This window comes from Stegostoma tigrinum, chromosome 19, assembly GCF_030684315.1.
Source record: "Stegostoma tigrinum isolate sSteTig4 chromosome 19, sSteTig4.hap1, whole genome shotgun sequence".
In the NCBI taxonomy this organism is placed as follows: Eukaryota; Metazoa; Chordata; class Chondrichthyes; order Orectolobiformes; family Stegostomatidae; genus Stegostoma; species Stegostoma tigrinum.
Genome location: NC_081372.1, coordinates 48828322 through 48845937, shown reverse-complemented (window position 1 = coordinate 48845937; position 17616 = coordinate 48828322). Strand labels below are relative to the sequence as shown.

Here is a 17616-nt window from a genome sequence, read left to right as displayed (position 1 = left end):
TAGGGGAGGTGATGGCCTACTGGTATTATCACTGGACTGTTAATCCACAGACCCAGGTAATGTCCTTGGGACATTCAGTGTAAATTTGGAATTAGGGTTTAATGATAACCATGAACTAACTGCTGATTGTCAGATACATCCATCTGGTTCACTAATGTCCTTACGGGAAGGAAACTGCTGTCCTACATGTGACTCCAAACCCAAGGCAAAGTGGTTGATTCTTAACTGCTCTCTGGGAAAATTAGGGATAGACTAGACAGTGATGCCCTCATCCTGTGAATGAATAAAATATATATATATATTTGATTTTTCGGTGTTTGGAAGCTTCTTTGATCTGTATTGTTGGTTATTGCTATGTCTTTCCTGACAGAAAAAGAGCATCTTAGGTTTCTGCTGCTAGAAGTCTACCTCAGTGCTGAGCCAAAGCAGTTGCTTGAAATTTCGCTCACTCGTTCCTGTATCTGGGGTCATTGCTTCCAAGCTGGACAATTACTGAAAAATACTTCATCTCTAATATGTGAAACTTATCATAGAGGTATAAATTTTAAAAAAAAGGAGATGCAAGTTTTTTTTTCATGTCAGAGTGACCTGTTTTGATAAGAGGAGTAATTTCAAATCAGCTGATTTTGTTTTAATGGTGTCCTGAAACTTGTCAGGTGATCACCTTGGTCATTTTTAGATCTGTGCATTTTATTTTAAAGAAACATTACATTGCAGCAATGTCCCTGGAATTAAAATATGATGATGGAAGTCAGGAATTGATCATTTGCTTTTCATCACTATCAAGACAATTTGTTTGTAGAATGTGTCACAATTGAATGGACAAGTTGAATGAGAATAGACAATTTTGAAGTAATGAAGGTTACGCGTCCTGACAATACATTTTAAAGAGAGAGCAGCAACAAAGATAGGATGCTTTCATAGGTTGATGAGAATGGTGTGTTACTTTGAATGGTTCTTTGTACTACACTTTGGCCCGTTCACAAGAATCATTGGGAGCAGGTTGCCCCTCTACCCTCAAAGCTGGAGAGTGATGTATGGCTTGGAGAGTAGAGAAACAACATAAAGAGAGAAACAATAATGTCAAGAATGTGGTGCAGTTCAGGTTGCCATATTACAGGAAGGATGTGATTTCACTGGAGGGTGTGCTGAGGAGATTCACCAGAATGCAGCCTGGGATGGATAATTCAACTTATGCCGAAAGATAAAATAGGCTTGGGTTGGGTCAGAGAACACTGAGGGTCAATCAGATTAAGGTGTACAAGATTGTGAGGGCATGGATAGAGTGGATAAGAAGCAGCTGTTCCCCTTAGTTGAAGGATCAGTCTCAGAAGGACACAGATTCAAATGTGTGAGGGTCAGAAGCTTCAGATGGAGTGTGATGAAAGTGTTTTTTTGTTGTCCAGAGAGTGATGATGGTTTGGAATATCAGAGATAATGGGAACTGCAGATGCTGGAGAATCCAAGACAACAAAATGTGAGGCTGGATGAACACAGCAGGCCAAGCAGCATCTCAGGAGCACAAAAGCTGACGTTTCGGGCCTAGACCCTTCATCAGAGAGGGGGATGGGGTGAGGGTTCTGGAATAAATAGGGAGAGAGGGGGAGGCGGACCGAAGATGGAGAGAAAAGAAGATAGGTGGAGAGAGTATAGGTGGGGAGGTAGGGAGGGGATAGGTCAGTCCAGGGAAGACGGACAGGTCAAGGAGGTGGGATGAGGTTAGTAGGTAGATGGGGGTGCGGCTTGGGGTGGGAGGAAGGGATGGGTGAGAGGAAGAACAGGTTAGGGAGGCAGAGACAGGTTGGACTGGTTTTGGGATGCAGTGGGTGGAGGGGAAGAGCTGGGCTGGTTGTGTGGTGCAGTGGGGGGAGGGGACGAACTGGGCTGGTTTAGGGATGCAGTTGGGGAAGGGGAGATTTTGAAACTGGTGAAGTCCACATTGATACCATTGGGCTGCAGGGTTCCCAAGCGGAATATGAGTTGCTGTTCCTGCAACCTTCGGGTGGCATCATTGTGGCACTGCAGGAGGCCCATGATGGACATGTCATCTAAAGAATGGGAGGGGGAGTGGAAATGGTTGCGACTGGGAGGTGCAGTAGTTTGATGCGAACTGAGCGGAGGTGTTCTGCAAAGCGGTCTCCAAGCCTCCGCTTGGTTTCCCCAATGTAGAGGAAGCCACACCGGGTACAGTGGATGCAGTATACCACGTTGGTAGATGTGCAGGTGAACCTCTGCTTAAAGTGGAATGTCATCTTGGGGCCTGGGATAGGGGTGAGGGGGGAGGTGTGGGGGCAAGTGTAGCATTTCCTGCGGTTGCAGGGGAAGGTGCCGGGTGTTGTGGGGTTGGAGGGCAGTGTGGAGCAAACAAGGGAGTCACGGAGAGAGTGGTCTCTCCGGAAAGCAGACAAGGGTGGGGATGGAAAAATGTCTTGGGTGGTGGGGTCGGATTGTAGATGGCAGAAGTGTCGGAGGATGATGCGTTGTATCCGGAGGTTGGTGGGGTGGTGTGTGAGAACGAGGGGGATCCTCTTTGGGCGGGGGCGGGGTGTGAGGGACATGTTGCGGGAAATTTCCACACTGCCCTCCAACCCCACCACACCCGGCACCTTCCCCTGCAACCGCAGGAAATGCTACACTTGCCCCCACACCTCCCCCCTCACCCCTATCCCAGGCCCCAAGGTGACATTCCACTTTAAGCAGAGGTTCACCTGCACATCTACCAACGTGGTATACTGCATCCACTGTACCCGGTGTGGCTTCCTCTACATTGGGGAAACCAAGCGGAGGCTTGGAGACCGCTTTGCAGAACACCTCCGCTCAGTTCGCATCAAACTACTGCACCTCCCAGTCGCAACCATTTCCACTCCCCCTCCCATTCTTTAGATGACATGTCCATCATGGGCCTCCTGCAGTGCCACAATGATGCCACCCGAAGGTTGCAGGAACAGCAACTCATATTCCGCTTGGGAACCCTGCAGCCTAATGGTATCAATGTGGACTTCACCAGTTTCAAAATCTCCCCTTCCCCAACTGCATCCCTAAACCAGCCCAGTTCGTCCCCTTCCCCCACTGCACCACACAACCAGCCCAGCTCTTCCCCTCCACCCACTGCATCCCAAAACCAGTCCAACCTGTCTCTGCCTCCCTAACCTGTTCTTCCTCTCACCCATCCCTTCCTCCCACCCCAAGCCGCACCCCCATCTACCTACTAACCTCATCCCACCTCCTTGACCTGTCCGTCTTCCCTGGACTGACCTATCCCCTCCCTACCTCCCCACCTATACTCTCTCCACCTATCTTCTTTTCTCTCCATCTTCGGTCCGCCTCCCCCTCTCTCCCTATTTATTCCAGAACCCTCACCCCATCCCCCTCTCTGATGAAGGGTCTAGGCCCGAAACGTCAGCTTTTGTGCTCCTGAGATGCTGCTTGGCCTGCTGTGTTCATCCAGCCTCACATTTTGTTGTCATGGTTTGGAATATGCTGCTTTGGGAGGGTGGTGGAAGTGAATTGCCTCACATCCTTGAAAAAATACCTGGACGAGCACTTGGCATGCAATAACATACAAGGCTATGGGCCAGGTGCTAGTAAATGGGATTAGGTTGAATGTCAGTGCAGACTTTTTGGGCTGAAGGGCCTCTTCTGCACTGCATAATTATATGAAAATCTTGCAGATGGTTCACACCATTTTAATTATCGTGTCCAAACAAAATTGAGACTAAAGATTCTCCTGTTAACAATTCTTCTACATAAAATCGCAAGGGGCGTAGATATGGTGAATAGGGATGGTCTTGACCCTAGAGTACAGGAGTTCGAAACCAGAAGGCATAATTTTAAGGTGAGAGGAGAAAGATTTAAAAGGAATGCAAGGGGCAGCTTTTTCACACAGTGGGTGATTAGTATATGAACCATCAGAAGTGGTAGAGATAATAGGAACTGCAGATGCTGGAGAATCTGAGCTAACAAGGTACAGAGCTGGATGAACACAGCAGGCCAAGCAGCATCATCGGAGCAGGAGAGCTGACGTTTCGGGCCTAGACCCTCCTCGGCCCAAAACGTCAGCTTTCCTGCTCCTCTGAGTTCATCCAGCTCTACACCTTGTTATCACAGAAGTGGTGGATGCAGGTACAGTTACAACATTTAAAAGACATTTGGACAGGCACGTGAAAAGGAAAGGTATAGATGGATATGGGTCAAATGCAGGCATACGTGACTAGTTTAGTTTTGGAAACCTGGTTGGCATGGATAAGTCAGACTGAACGGTCTGTTTCCATTCTCTTTGACTCTCGGACTCTATTAATTTACTGGTTAAAGATGATGCTCCAAGACACTAAGACAACAAAAATATCAGATGTATTATGACACTGAATGTATTTAAAACATAATTTTGTATTGCAATGTGATTCTTTTTCTGTAGCAAAGACAGAGACTCTACAGGTGCTTTACTCACAATACAAACAGTCCATGGCAGAAAACAATCAGATTCTCGTTGTGGCCGTTGCAATTGAGAATGAAGCTAATGAAGTGCTGATTTCCAGAAAAGTGATTACTCTCCAGAATGCAGACATACACATCAAGGTAATGATTGCTAAGAAATATGGTTGGAAATGCATGTATGAGACATATTTCTAACAGAATAGCATTTGTAAACCTCCAAGTCCTGTGGTATCCGTTCTTGCTGAGTCATGGAATTGATAAAACTCGGACAAGATGTTTGGGAAAATACATACACAGGCAAAGTTCTTCTCCTTTTCTGGAAACAGCAGGGTTGGGATTGTTTGCATAATAGCGGTGCCTTCCATACAAGTGTGTGATGGACAGAGTTTACTAAATCTCCTTACTTCTAACTTTAGCAATCTGGCACTACCCCCCTTCGGTATTGGATGCACACCTTCCTCAGTTACAGCTATTAAATGCTATTCCTTACAACCTGAAGAAATTTGATGCACTATTTGATAACAAGGTGCAGAGCTGGATGAACACAGCAGACCAAGCAGCATCAGAGGAGCAGGAAGGCTGAAGTTTCGGGCCTGGACCCTTCTCCCTGAAACATAGAACATTACAGCACTATACAGGCCCTTCGGCCTTCGATGTTGTGCCGACCTGTCATACCAATCTGAAGTCCATCTAACCTACACTATTCCATGTACGTCCATATGCTTGTCCAATGACAACTTAAATGTACTAAAAGTTGGCGAATCTACTAGCATTGCAGGCAAAACATTTCATACCCTTCCTACTCTCTGAGTAAAGAAACTACCTCTGACATCTGTCCTATATCTTTCACCCCTCAATTTAAAGCTATTCCCCCTCATCCTCGCCGTCACCATCCTAGGAAAAAGGCTCTCCCTATCCACCCTATCTCACCCTCTGATTATTTTATATGTCTCAATTAAGTCACCTCTCAACCTTCTTCTCTCTAATGAAAACAGCCTCAAGTCCCTCAGCCTTTCCTTGTAAGACCTTCCCTCCATACCAGGCAACATCCTAGCAAATCTCCTCTGCACCCTTTCGAAAGCTTCCACGTCCTTCTTATAATGCAGTGACCAGAACTGTACACAATACTCCAAATGCGGCTGCACCAGAGTTTTGTACAGCTGCGGCATAACCTCTTGGTTCTGGAACTCGATCCCTCTATTAATAAAAGCTAAAACACTGTATGCCTTCTTAACAGCCCTGTCAACCTGGGTGGCAACTTTCAAGGATCTGTGTACATGGACACCGAGATGTGTCTGCTCATATGCTCTACCAAGAATCTTACCATTAGCCCAGTACTTTGCCTTCCGGTTACTCCTACCAAATTGCATCACCTCACATTTATCCGCATTAAACTCCATTTGCCACCTCTCAGCCCAGCTCTGCAGTTTATCTATGTCTCTCTGTAACCCACAACATCCTTCATCACTATCCACAACTCCACCGACCTTAATGTCGTCTGCAAATTTACTAACCCATCCTTCTACGCCCTCATCCAGGTCGTTTATAAAAATGATGAACAGCAGTGGACCCGACACCGACCCTTGCGGTACACCACTAGTAACTGGTCTCCAGGATGAACATTTCCCATCAACTACCACCTTCTGTCTTTCAGCAAGCCAATTTCCAATCCAAACTGCTATATCTCCCACAATCCCATTCCTCCGCATTTTGTACAATAGCCTACTGTGGGGAACCTTATCGAACGCCTTACTGAAATCCATATACACCACATCAACTGGTTTACTCTCATCTACCTGTTTGGTCACCTTCTCAAAAAACTAACATCAGCTTTCCTGCTCCTCTGATGCCTCTTGACCTGCTGTGTTCATCCAGCTCTACGCCTGGTTATATCAGATTCTCCAGCATCTGCAGTTCCTACTATCTCTGCACTATTTGATGTTACCCATTCCCACCAAAGAGACGTCAAATGTTACTTCAAGGGATATAATGTACATTCACTCACTTCCCTACATTTACCGGTAGACCCAGTCTAAACAATATTGAGTTCCCTGAATCAGATGCTTTCAAATTTATTGTCGAGTTGACCTGATCAAAACTTGAACAAAGTGGTGTGGGGAAGCCTGCAATATCTAGACTCACTCCAACCTTACCTTCATTGCTTATTCATTTACTTTAATTTCCTGCCATTTGACATTTTACATCTAGCTATTTTCCACTACATAATTCCAACACAAGAAATAGTATACAGTGTACAATTTTATTCAGTTTTGCCTTCTTTATCCAATTATGAATGCATATGATTCCAGCAAATGACTGACACACTCACCACTCAGTGACCCTAAAATTGCATCTATACCTTTGTTCTTGCTGTCTGCTCCTAAGTACTATTAACTTATCTCTATATCAATCCCTATTTAGTACATTACCTACTGTCCACCTTCCAACAATCATTCGATTGACTGCCCAACACGTAACTAGCTGCATAATATTCATTTTTTCCCATAAATCCTATAATTTTTGATCAACACCATATTCACTACATTAATGTCAAGATGCAAGGAAGTTTAAAAATTTACAAACAATAAAAATAGCTTTTCCTGAAATATTTCCTCCTACATGGGTGGAAATGTATCTTTATGTGCCCCAGGACTTGTGTTTCGCTCTAACGGTAGCACCCTGGGATGGTTGAAAACTTTTAGTCGAGCCCAAGTCTCACTTCCAAAGCCGCTACACTCTTTTGATTCCCGATATCACATTATCACTACTCAATAGTCTATTTTACCTTTCTGTAGCCTAAATTAATACAGCTGCTTCTCATTCCTGCTATGCCTAACCTTCCATCCATAGCAGCATCCCCTGTCTGCTCTGAATCTCAGATAATTACAAAAAGAGGGAGAGAAACCTTGAGGTATAGAAACTCGGCTAGTAACCAAAAGAACCAAGCTCGTTCTGGGGACCTGGGTTTCGAATCATGCCTTGGCAGATGATGGAATGTGAATTTGATAAAAATCTGGATTAAGAGTATGCATTTATTGAGGGCCTTGGTGAGGCCACACCTTGAATATTGTGTGCAGTTTTGGTCACCTTTTCTGAACAAGGACCATTTTTGCTATTGATGGAATCCAGAGAAGGTTCACCAGACTGATTTATGGGATGGCAGGGCTGACATATGAAGAAAGACTGGATCGAATGGGTTTGTACTCACTGAATTCAGAAGAATGAGAGGGCATACCAGAGAAACATGTAAAATCCTGATGGGACTGGACAGGCCAGATGTGGGAAGAATGTTCCCGATTTTGGTTAAGCCCAGAACTAGGGGGTCACAGTCTAAGAAGAAGGGGTAAGCCATTCAGGACTGAGATGAGGAGAAATTACTTGGAGTTGTGAACGTGTAGATTTTGCTCCCATAGAAAGCTATTGGGGCCAGTTCGTCAGATATATTCAAGAGAGAACTGGATGTGGCCCATGCAGCTAAAGAGATCAAGAGGTATGGGGAGAAAGTGGGAATGGGATATTGAAATGTTATGATCAGCTATGAGCATGTTGAATGATGGTGCAGGCTTGAAGGGCCGAATGGCCTACTCCTGCACCTATTTTCTCTGGTTTCATGGTCATTATTAGAAACACTGCCAAATATTGGGAAGAAAAACTCACCTGGTTCGCTAATGTCCTTTTACAGGAAGTAACTGCCCTACTTAACTAGACTGGCCTACCTGTGACTCCCAGGTTAACAGTCATGTCATTGACTCTTAACCATCCTTTGGCAATTGAAGATAAACAATAAATATCATTCTAGCCAGCATTACTAATGTCCCATGAATGAATCAAAATAAAATCTCCTTAATTAAATCTTATAATGGAACCTTAAGTACATGAAACATTGTTTAACAAAGTCAGAAATAAGATCAAAGGAACTGAAATAGAAAATGTAAGAGTATGTACACTGTTGACAGGGCAAACTTGAGGGTCTATGTTGATCTTATACTTGAACGTGGAAATTTAGTTTTATTAATTGAAGACGATCAAAATTTTTCACTTATAAATTTGGTTATCTTTAGGAACAGAGCAAAATCTGTCTTTTATTCGCATCATTGCATTAAAATGAACTCTTTTTTTGCTTCAGATCCTGGGAGAGCCCATACAGTATTGCAATCTAGTAGCAGAAATTACCTTTACCAACCCAATGCCAGTGAATTTGTGCAATGGTACGTTCCTGGTGGAGGGAGTTGGCCTCACTGAAGAGCAGAACATTCCATGCCCGTAAGTAGAATCTGCAGCTTTCAGCATCTCAGCAAAATGGCACAAGGTAGCATTGTTGCCTCTGATTCAGAAGGTTTTAATTCAGGGACTTGAGCCATAACTGAACTGGCATTACAGTGTACTACTGAGGGAAGGCTTCATTGTTGGAAGTGCTGTTATTCAGATAAGACCTTAAACTATAAGCCCCTGGCCTCTCATGGGAGATAAAAGATTGAAGAAGAGCAGGGAATGCTCCCCAGAGCCCTGGCTGAGATTACCACTCAATCAACATTATCTAAAACAAATTATCTGTTTGCTGGGTCTGAGAAATTACTGTGCACATATGCGGTGTGTTTTCTGTTTTGTGGTCAAGACCATATTTTAAGATTGTGAGAATGGTTCAAAGTATTTTGGGCCTTTTGAGGTTATGAAGTGAGTTACAATTATTTTTATTTGTTTGACCACAACCTGCTTAACACCATCTAGTCAATAAAAAATACAGACTTAACTCAGCAATTGGCTCAGTGAATAAAGCATTGTCTGACAGGGAGCTGAGTCTACAAGGTTATTATGATTTTTGCTGATCTGCTACACAGCACTATTATATAACGTTAGGAATCAGTGAAATCAAGGAATGAATAACCAATCTGATCAAATGACAATGTTCTTTTCTCTATTATAACAGAGATGATAACCCATTCAAATTAAATAGGTTAGCATGAATGATAATTTCTATGCTATGCATCCTTCGTTAAAATCAGGTTAGAATTTTCAGCAATCCAAATAATTTTCCAAATGCTATAGTGACTAACACTCACAATTTTAAAAAAATATTGAATTTTGCTAGTGTCTTATCTTCTAATAAGCACTGTAGTCTAATTTAATTTTCTTTTCTTTTTGCTGTCTTTTTTATTAGCTTTCTGTAACATTTATCCAAATTCATTTTAAGTGGCATTATAACCTCTGCTTAAAAAGATAATTGTGATAAAGCATTGCAAACGGAGTATTTTTTCATGCAAGGTCGTATTTAAGCCTTTTTGGCTTGTCTAGAGATAATGTTACATTTATATCTCTGTTATTGATTAATAAATCACTGGAAGCAGTTGTGATTGTGACTCTCAAAAAAGAATGGAATAAATGAACAGGAAAAATACAGGATAACAAAGTGTGGAGCTGGATGAACACAGCAGACCAAGCAGCATCTTAGGAGCACAAAAGCTGACATTTCGGGCCTAGACCCTGCATGCTGCCTGCCCTGGTCGACCTATTGTCTTTGCCTGCTCCTGCCCCACTGACACACATCTCCACCTATCTGGACTCCTTCTTCCTCCCGCTTTAGTCCAGGAACTCCCTACCTACGTCTGTGACACCACCCACGCCCTCCACCTCCTCCAGAACTTCCAATTCCCCGGTCCCCAACACCTCATCTTCACCATGGACGTCCAGTCCCTATACGCCTGCATTTCCCCATGCAGATGGCCTTAAGGCCCTCCGCTTCTTCCTGTCCCGCAGACCAGTCCAGTTCCGATCCTCCGACACCCTCATCCGCCTAGCCGAATTTGTCCTCACCCTCAACAACTTCTCTTTTGATTCCTCCCACTTCCTACAGACTAAGGGGGTGGCCATGGGTACCCGCATGGGCCCAAGCTATGCCTGCCTTTTTGTAGGTTATGTGGAACAGTCCCTCTTTCGCACTTACACTGGCCCCAAACCTCACCTCTTCCTTCATTACATTGATGACTGTCTCGGCACCGCCTCATGCTCCCAAGAGGAGCTTGAACAGTTCATCCATTTCACCAACATGTTCCACCCCAACCTCCAAGCTCACCTGGATCATCTCCAACACATCCCTTACCTTCTTGGACCTTTCTGTCTCCATCTCAGGCAACCACCTACAAATCGATATCCATTTCAAGCCCACCGACTCCCACATCTACCTGGAATACATCTCCTCCCACCCGCCTTCCTGCAAAAATTCCATCCCCTATTCCCAATTCCTTTGCCTCCACCGCATCAGCTCCCAGGATGAGGCATTCCACTCCCGTACATCCCAGATGTCCTCGTCCTCGTTCTTCAAGGGCTGCAACTCCACCCCCCCCACCCCGCAGTGGTCGAGAATGCCCTCGACCGTGTCTCCCGCATTTCCCACAACTCATCCCTCATACCCCGCCCTCGCAATTACTGCCCCAAGAGAATCCCCCTAGTACCACCCTACCAATGTCCACATACAACACATCATCCTCCAACACTTCCGCCATCTACAACCCGACCCCACCACCAAAGACATTTTTCCCACCCCACGCTTGTCTGCCTTCTGGAGAGACCACTCTCTCCGCGACTCCCTTGTCCGCTCCACACTCCCTTCCAACCCCACCACACCTGGCACTTTCCCCTGCAACCGCAGGAAGTGTTACACCTGCCCCCACAGCACCTCCCTCACCCCCATCCCAGGCCCCAAGATAGAACATAGAACAGTACAGCACAGAACAGGCCCTTCAGCCCACAATGTTGTGCTGACCATTGATCCTCATGTATGCACCCTCAAATTTCTGTGACCATATACATGTCCAGCAGTCTCTTAAATGACCCCAATGACCTTGCTTCCACAACTGCTGCTGGCAACGCATTCCATGCTCTCACAACTCTCTGCGTAAAGAACCTGCCTCTGACATCCCCTCGATACTTTCCACCAACCAGCTTAAAACTATGACCCCTCGTGCTAGCCATTTCTGCCCTGGGAAATAGTCTCTGGCTATCAACTCTATCTATGCCTCTCATTATCTTGTATACCTCAATTAGGTCCCCTCTCCTCCTCCTTTTCTCCAATGAAAAGAGACCGAGCTCAGTCAACCTCTCTTCATAAGATAAGCCCTCCAGTCCAGGCAGCATAACGAAACATATTGAATAGCAATAATGCTGAAGAGGCCAAATGGCCCACTCGTCCTAATTCAAATTTGCATTGCTGCAACGTAAAGTATAGACAGGAAAATACAGGCTCCCAGATTCCTGGCACCAGGTTTTACTCTGCTTCTGTTCTCTCTCAGAAAAGCAAGTGTAGAAATTATTCTGATGAAGGGTCTAGGCCCGAACCCTCAAGCTTTCCTACTCTTAAGATGCTGCTTGGCCTGCTGTGTTCATCCAGCCCCACACCTTGCTATCTCGGATTCTCCAGCATCTGCAGTTCCTATTATCTCTGTAGAAATGATTCTTTCACTTATTGAAATAGAACCCAGAAAAGAAAGATAAATTGACAAAGTGGTTCTTTAATGTTCTATCACCTTTTATTTTGAAAAGACACATTCATAGGATGTGCCAGGGTTGGCAAGGCCACATTTAATTTTTAATAAATTAATTTTAAATAAATTAAATACAACCCCGCCCACGGCCGACGACATCATCGCTCCGCCCACAACCTCCACAGCCTGCAACCCCAGAGGAGACAGCCACCCTGAGCCCTGCCGAATCTTCACCATCCCCCCAGACCTCCCACTGACTGAGGACGAACGGTCAGTCCTGAGCAAGGGGCTCACCTTTGTCCCCCTACAACCACACATCAACGAATACCAGTCACGGTCGGACACAGAGCAGTTTTTCCGCCGTCTTCGCCTGCATGCCTACTTCTTCAACCGGGAACCCAACCCTCCTTCCACTGACCCCTTCACCCGCTTCCAACACAAGTCCTCCTCCTGGACACCACCCCCAGGCCTCCTACCCTCCCTCGACCTCTTCATCTCCAACTGCCGTCGAGACATTAACCGCCTCAACCTCTCCACCCCTCTCACCCACTCCAACCTCTCCCCCGCAGAACGGGCAGCCCTCCGCTCCCTCCGCTCCAACCCCAACCTCACCATCAAACCCGCAGACAAGGGTGGCGCAGTGGTAGTATGGCGTACTGACCTCTACATCGCCGAGGCCAGACGCCAACTCTCCGACACCACCTCCTACCGCCTCCTCGATCATGACCCCACACCCGAGCACCAAACCATCATCTCCAACACCATTCATGACCTCATCACCTCAGGGGACCTCCCACCCACAGCCTCCAACCTCATTGTTCCCCAACCCGCACGGCCCGTTTCTATCTCCTTCCCAAAATCCACAAACCTGCCTGCCCTGGTCGACCCATCGTCTCAGCCTGCTCCTGCCCCACCGAACTCATCTCCACCTATCTGGACTCCATTTTCTCCCCTTTGGTCCAGGAACTCCCCACCTATGTCCGTGACACCACCCACGCCCTCCACCTCCTCCAGGACTTCCAATTCCCTGGCCCCCAACACCTCATATTCACCATGGACGTCCAGTCCCTGTACACCTGCATTCCGCATGGAGATGGCCTCAAGGCCCTCCGCTTCTTCCTGTCCCGCAGGCCCGACCAGGCCCCCTCCACCGACACTCTCATCCGCCTAGCGGAACTCGTCCTCACACTCAACAACTTCTCTTTTGACTCCTCCCACTTCCTACAGACTAAGGGGGTGGCCATGGGCACCCGCATGGGCCCCAGCTATGCCTGCCTCTTTGTAGGTTACGTGGAACAGTCCATCTTCCGCACCTACACAGGCCCCAAACCCCACCTCTTCCTCCGGTACATTGATGACTGTATCAGCGCCGCCTCTTGCTCCCCAGAGGAGCTCGAACAGTTCATCCACTTCACCAACACCTTCCACCCCAACCTTCAGTTCACCTGGGCCATCTCCAGCACATCCCTCACCTTCCTGGACCTCTCAGTCTCCATCTCAGGCAACCAGCTTGTAACTGATGTCCATTTCAAGCCCACCGACTCCCACAGCTACCTAGAATACACCTCCTCCCACCCACCCTCCTGCAAAAATTCCATCCCCTATTCCCAATTCCTCCGCCTCCGCCGCATCTGCTCCCACGATAAGACATTCCACTCCCGCACATCCCAGATGTCCAAGTTCTTTAAGGACCGCAACTTCCCCCCCACGGTGATCGAGAACGCCCTTGACCGCGTCTCCCGCATTTCCCGCGACACATCCCTCACACCCCGCCCCCGCCACAACCGCCCCAAGAGGATCCCCCTCGTTCTCACACACCACCCTACCAACCTCCGGATACAACGCATTATCCTCCGACACTTCCGCCATTTACAATCCGACCCCACCACCCAAGACATTTTTCCATCCCCACCCCTGTCTGCTTTCCGGAGAGACCACTCTCTCCGTGACTCCCTTGTTCGCTCCACACTGCCCTCCAACCCCACCACACCCGGCACCTTCCCCTGCAACCGCAGGAAATGCTACACTTGTCCCCACACCTCCTCCCTCACCCCCATCCCAGGCCCCAAGATGACATTCCACATTAAGCAGAGGTTCACCTGCACATCTGCCAATGTGGTATACTGCATCCACTGTACCCGGTGTGGCTTTCTCTACATTGGGGAAACCAAGCGGAGGCTTGGGGACCGCTTTGCAGAACACCTCCGCTCAGTTCGCAACAAACAACTGCACCTCCCAGTCGCAAACCATTTCCACTCCCCCTCCCATTCTCTTGATGACATGTCCATCATGGGCCTCCTGCACTGCCACAATGATGCCACCCGAAGGTTGCAGGAACAGCAACTCATATTCCGCCTGGGAACCCTGCAGCCATATGGTATCAATGTGGACTTCACCAGTTTCAAAATCTCCCCTTCCCCCACTGCATCCCTAAACCAGCCCAGTTCATCCCCTCCCCCCACTGCACCACACAACCAGCCCAGCTCTTCCCCCCGACCCACTGCATCCCAAAACCAGTCCAACCTGTCTCTGCCTCCCTAACCGGTTCTTCCTCTCACCCATCCCTTCCTCCCACCCCAAGCCGCACCCCCAGCTACCTACTAACCTCATCGCACCTCCTTGACCTGTCCGTCTTCCCTGGACTGACCTATCCCCTCCCTACCTCCCCACCCACACCTTCTCCACCTATCTTCTTTACTCTCCATCTTCGGTCCGCCTCCCCCTCTCTCCCTATTTATTCCAGTTCCCTCCCCCCATCCCCCTCTCTGATGAAGGGTCTAGGCCCGAAACGTCAGCTTTTGTGCTCCTGAGATGCTGCTTGGCCTGCTGTGTTCATCCAGCCTCACATTTTATTATCTTGGAATCTCCAGCATCTGCAGTTCCCATTATCTTTAATTTTCATTCCCAGTTTTCCTGAGAAAGTAGTTGAATGACTGCAGTGTCTGCACCTTCCCAATGTTAAGCATCTTATTGAGCACACTGGGCTGGTAGGCTATCTATTGTGATTAGGCCATCAGTTGACAAATTACCAACTCAGTGATGAATACTATGCACTTAAGTCGATAAATAGCAATGTTTGCTCACTGTCCTTGTTATTGTTTGTTTTAGGGGTTCGGTGATTAAACCAGGCCAAAAAGTGAAGGTGACGGTTATGTTTACCCCTCAAAAATCAGGCCTGAGGAAATTGACTGTGAATTTCAACGCCAACGAACTGAAAGCTGTGAAAAGTTTCAAAAACGTTATTATCAAACCGATGGAAAAATAGAACCTGTCAATCATCTTCCAAAGAATATTGTTTTGGAAGAGCGTGCCTTTGAGAAGGGAAGAAAAATCAACACAGATTTAGCAACAAATATTTATGTTCAGCATTCCTTCATCATTAAAGTCTTTCAATAATAGTAAGCATTTAAATAATAAACTAAACCACTGTTAGGCATCTATGTTCAGTTTTGCTTCATTTCATCTAACGCCACAAATTATAATATATTATAATTAATGTATTGTTCTTGTTCTGTTTTTATTCAGTACTGTTTCATTTACTTAAGTTCCACCTGATCTGGAGTTATGCAACTGCATGACATGAATAATGTCCGTAATGCAATACCACGCAAGATTAATAGTACATGAATAATATGACGCAGGCATCAGATGGTATTTGCTTTGTTGGTCCACCCATGTATAGTAGCTTACCTCACAATAGAAACCAGCAACCAGACATTGAATCAAGCCACCTCGCCAATCACATCAACTATATTAACCTACCAATAACTCAAGATACTAGACATAGCTCAGTGGGAACGCGTACACCGCTGGATTGGAAAATAAGGGGTCAAAGGGCCACTTGAGCAGGCTTGGTCTAAAAATAATCAGTACAATAAACTATTAGATGTGTCCTATTTGGGGTGAGACATTAGACCAAAGTCATATCTTCCTACTTAGGTGGATGCAATAGATCCTCAGCCTCATGAATTGTATGGTGCTGTTCTTTGGAAGAGTTTGTGATCGAATTTACTAATTTTCTACTGAATATATTTGCTATTTTAATGGAAATCGCATCTTTTTTCTAACTGGCCTAAAGCCAGGTTGCTAATGGCTCTTTATAATCTCTATTGTTTGTACAAGCTATTATACTTATCAGATTCTCTTTTGGCTTCAATTATGTAAATCATTTATAGAGTAGTGTATTGTGTTGTGCCATTAATCCTAACAATAAAGTATTTTGCGAATACTGAGCTGGAGTGCAGTGATTTTCTTTAAAGTGTTCTGCCACATCCTGACTTGACATTGATATTTCTCTTTGTTGGTTTTCATGCCAATCCTCACCTTTGTACCCCATAGGAAAGAAGCTGGTGGTTTTCTTGTCAGGCTTCAGTTAGTGCCACAAACCGTCTAATCAAAACTAGAACACAGAACCTGCAGTATGTAAGCCTCCAAATCTGCTCTGACTGTGGGAGGCAGTGCCTAATCACAACTGGTGGCTGTGGACTACATACCTGACCCTGCTATGTTGACATACCTTATTTCATGCACTTACTTCCAGAATAAGATTACTTTCTCATACAGATTTCTTCATTTTATTCTTGCTAGTAACTTTGAGGTCTGGCTGCCATAATTAAAAAAGGGCTGTTCTCATCTTTATTCACATCCTCTTCCTGGTTTGAACATCTTATTGTACATGCAGTGAGCAGAGTACATGGACATGGAAACCGGAGAGAAAGAGACACAAAAAGGCAAACAAAGAACTGATAGAGTGATAAATGTCTGATACAGTACAATGAAGTGTAAATGGTTGAAAATTGGTTGGCTGAGCAGGGAGCAACCCAGGCTGAACAGGACCTAGGGATGTGAGGGAAGAGGATTGATGTAGAAGAGTGTTGAGTCCTGAAGGTTGTAAGGTACACAAGTGAAAGATGAGGTGTTGCTCCTCCAGCTTGTGTTGATCTTTGCTGGAGTACTGCAGCAGGCCTGAGACAGAGACGTTGGCCAGGGAATTTGATGGCACGTGGAAGTGGCAGGCAACTAGAAGCTTGGGATCATTTTGCCAAGTTGCGTTGGGATTTTTGGAAGGTTTTCCACCACACATACTACCCCATTCTCTCACTGTAGTCTCTGTTTAATCATCGGGCCACACAGTTTATCTATCCTAAGTTACATCCTGTCTAACCACACTGTCTAGATCAGCCTCAGCTCTCCAGGGGGGACACTGTCCAGAAGTGAAACATTACACACTGGCAAGCAATTGGACAATTCCAAACACGAGCTTTCATTTGCAGACAGCAAAAGCAAACACAAACAAAAGTGGGTTGTAACTGATTTCTCCTGACGGCTACAGAGTAGGGAAGCTGAATCTAGGGCTCATTTTCTTTTCATTAAAGCCTACAGAGTGGTGAGTGAGGGAGGACATGTAAATAAAGTGTGACTTGGTGGTGGGATACCGGCTGCTGTGCAGTTAGTTCACTCCCCTTGACTAGATTGTGGACCATCCCCACTCACGTTCCAACATGGCCACCTGGTTTTCACAAAACAGCAAGTTACAGGAGTACAGCAAGCATTTAGGCACTGCTGAAAGTGCCAGCATGCTAACAGATATGGTTCAGCATGAAAAAATGAAGGCAATACGTGCATACTGTAAGTATACAGGTAGGCGCTGTGTGAGTGAACACTGTGAGAGCAAGGGAGCAGTCTGGTCTAGTCCCTCAGCTAG

At 46.1% G+C, this 17616-nt stretch overlaps 1 protein-coding gene across 1 annotated transcript in view; it reads left to right on the top strand.

The window, feature by feature from the left end:
• The window catches only part of LOC125461543 (protein-glutamine gamma-glutamyltransferase 2-like), a 72224-nt gene extending 56110 nt beyond the window's left edge, over nucleotides 1–16114 (top strand). The window contains exons 11-13 of the mRNA XM_048550461.2: nucleotides 4415–4575; nucleotides 8561–8697; nucleotides 15021–16114. Coding sequence (XP_048406418.2) covers nucleotides 4415–4575; nucleotides 8561–8697; nucleotides 15021–15177 — 455 coding nt within the window. The 3' untranslated portion in view covers nucleotides 15178–16114. The remainder of the gene's footprint in view (nucleotides 1–4414; nucleotides 4576–8560; nucleotides 8698–15020) is intronic.
• Nucleotides 16115–17616: the final 1502 nt, after the last annotated feature.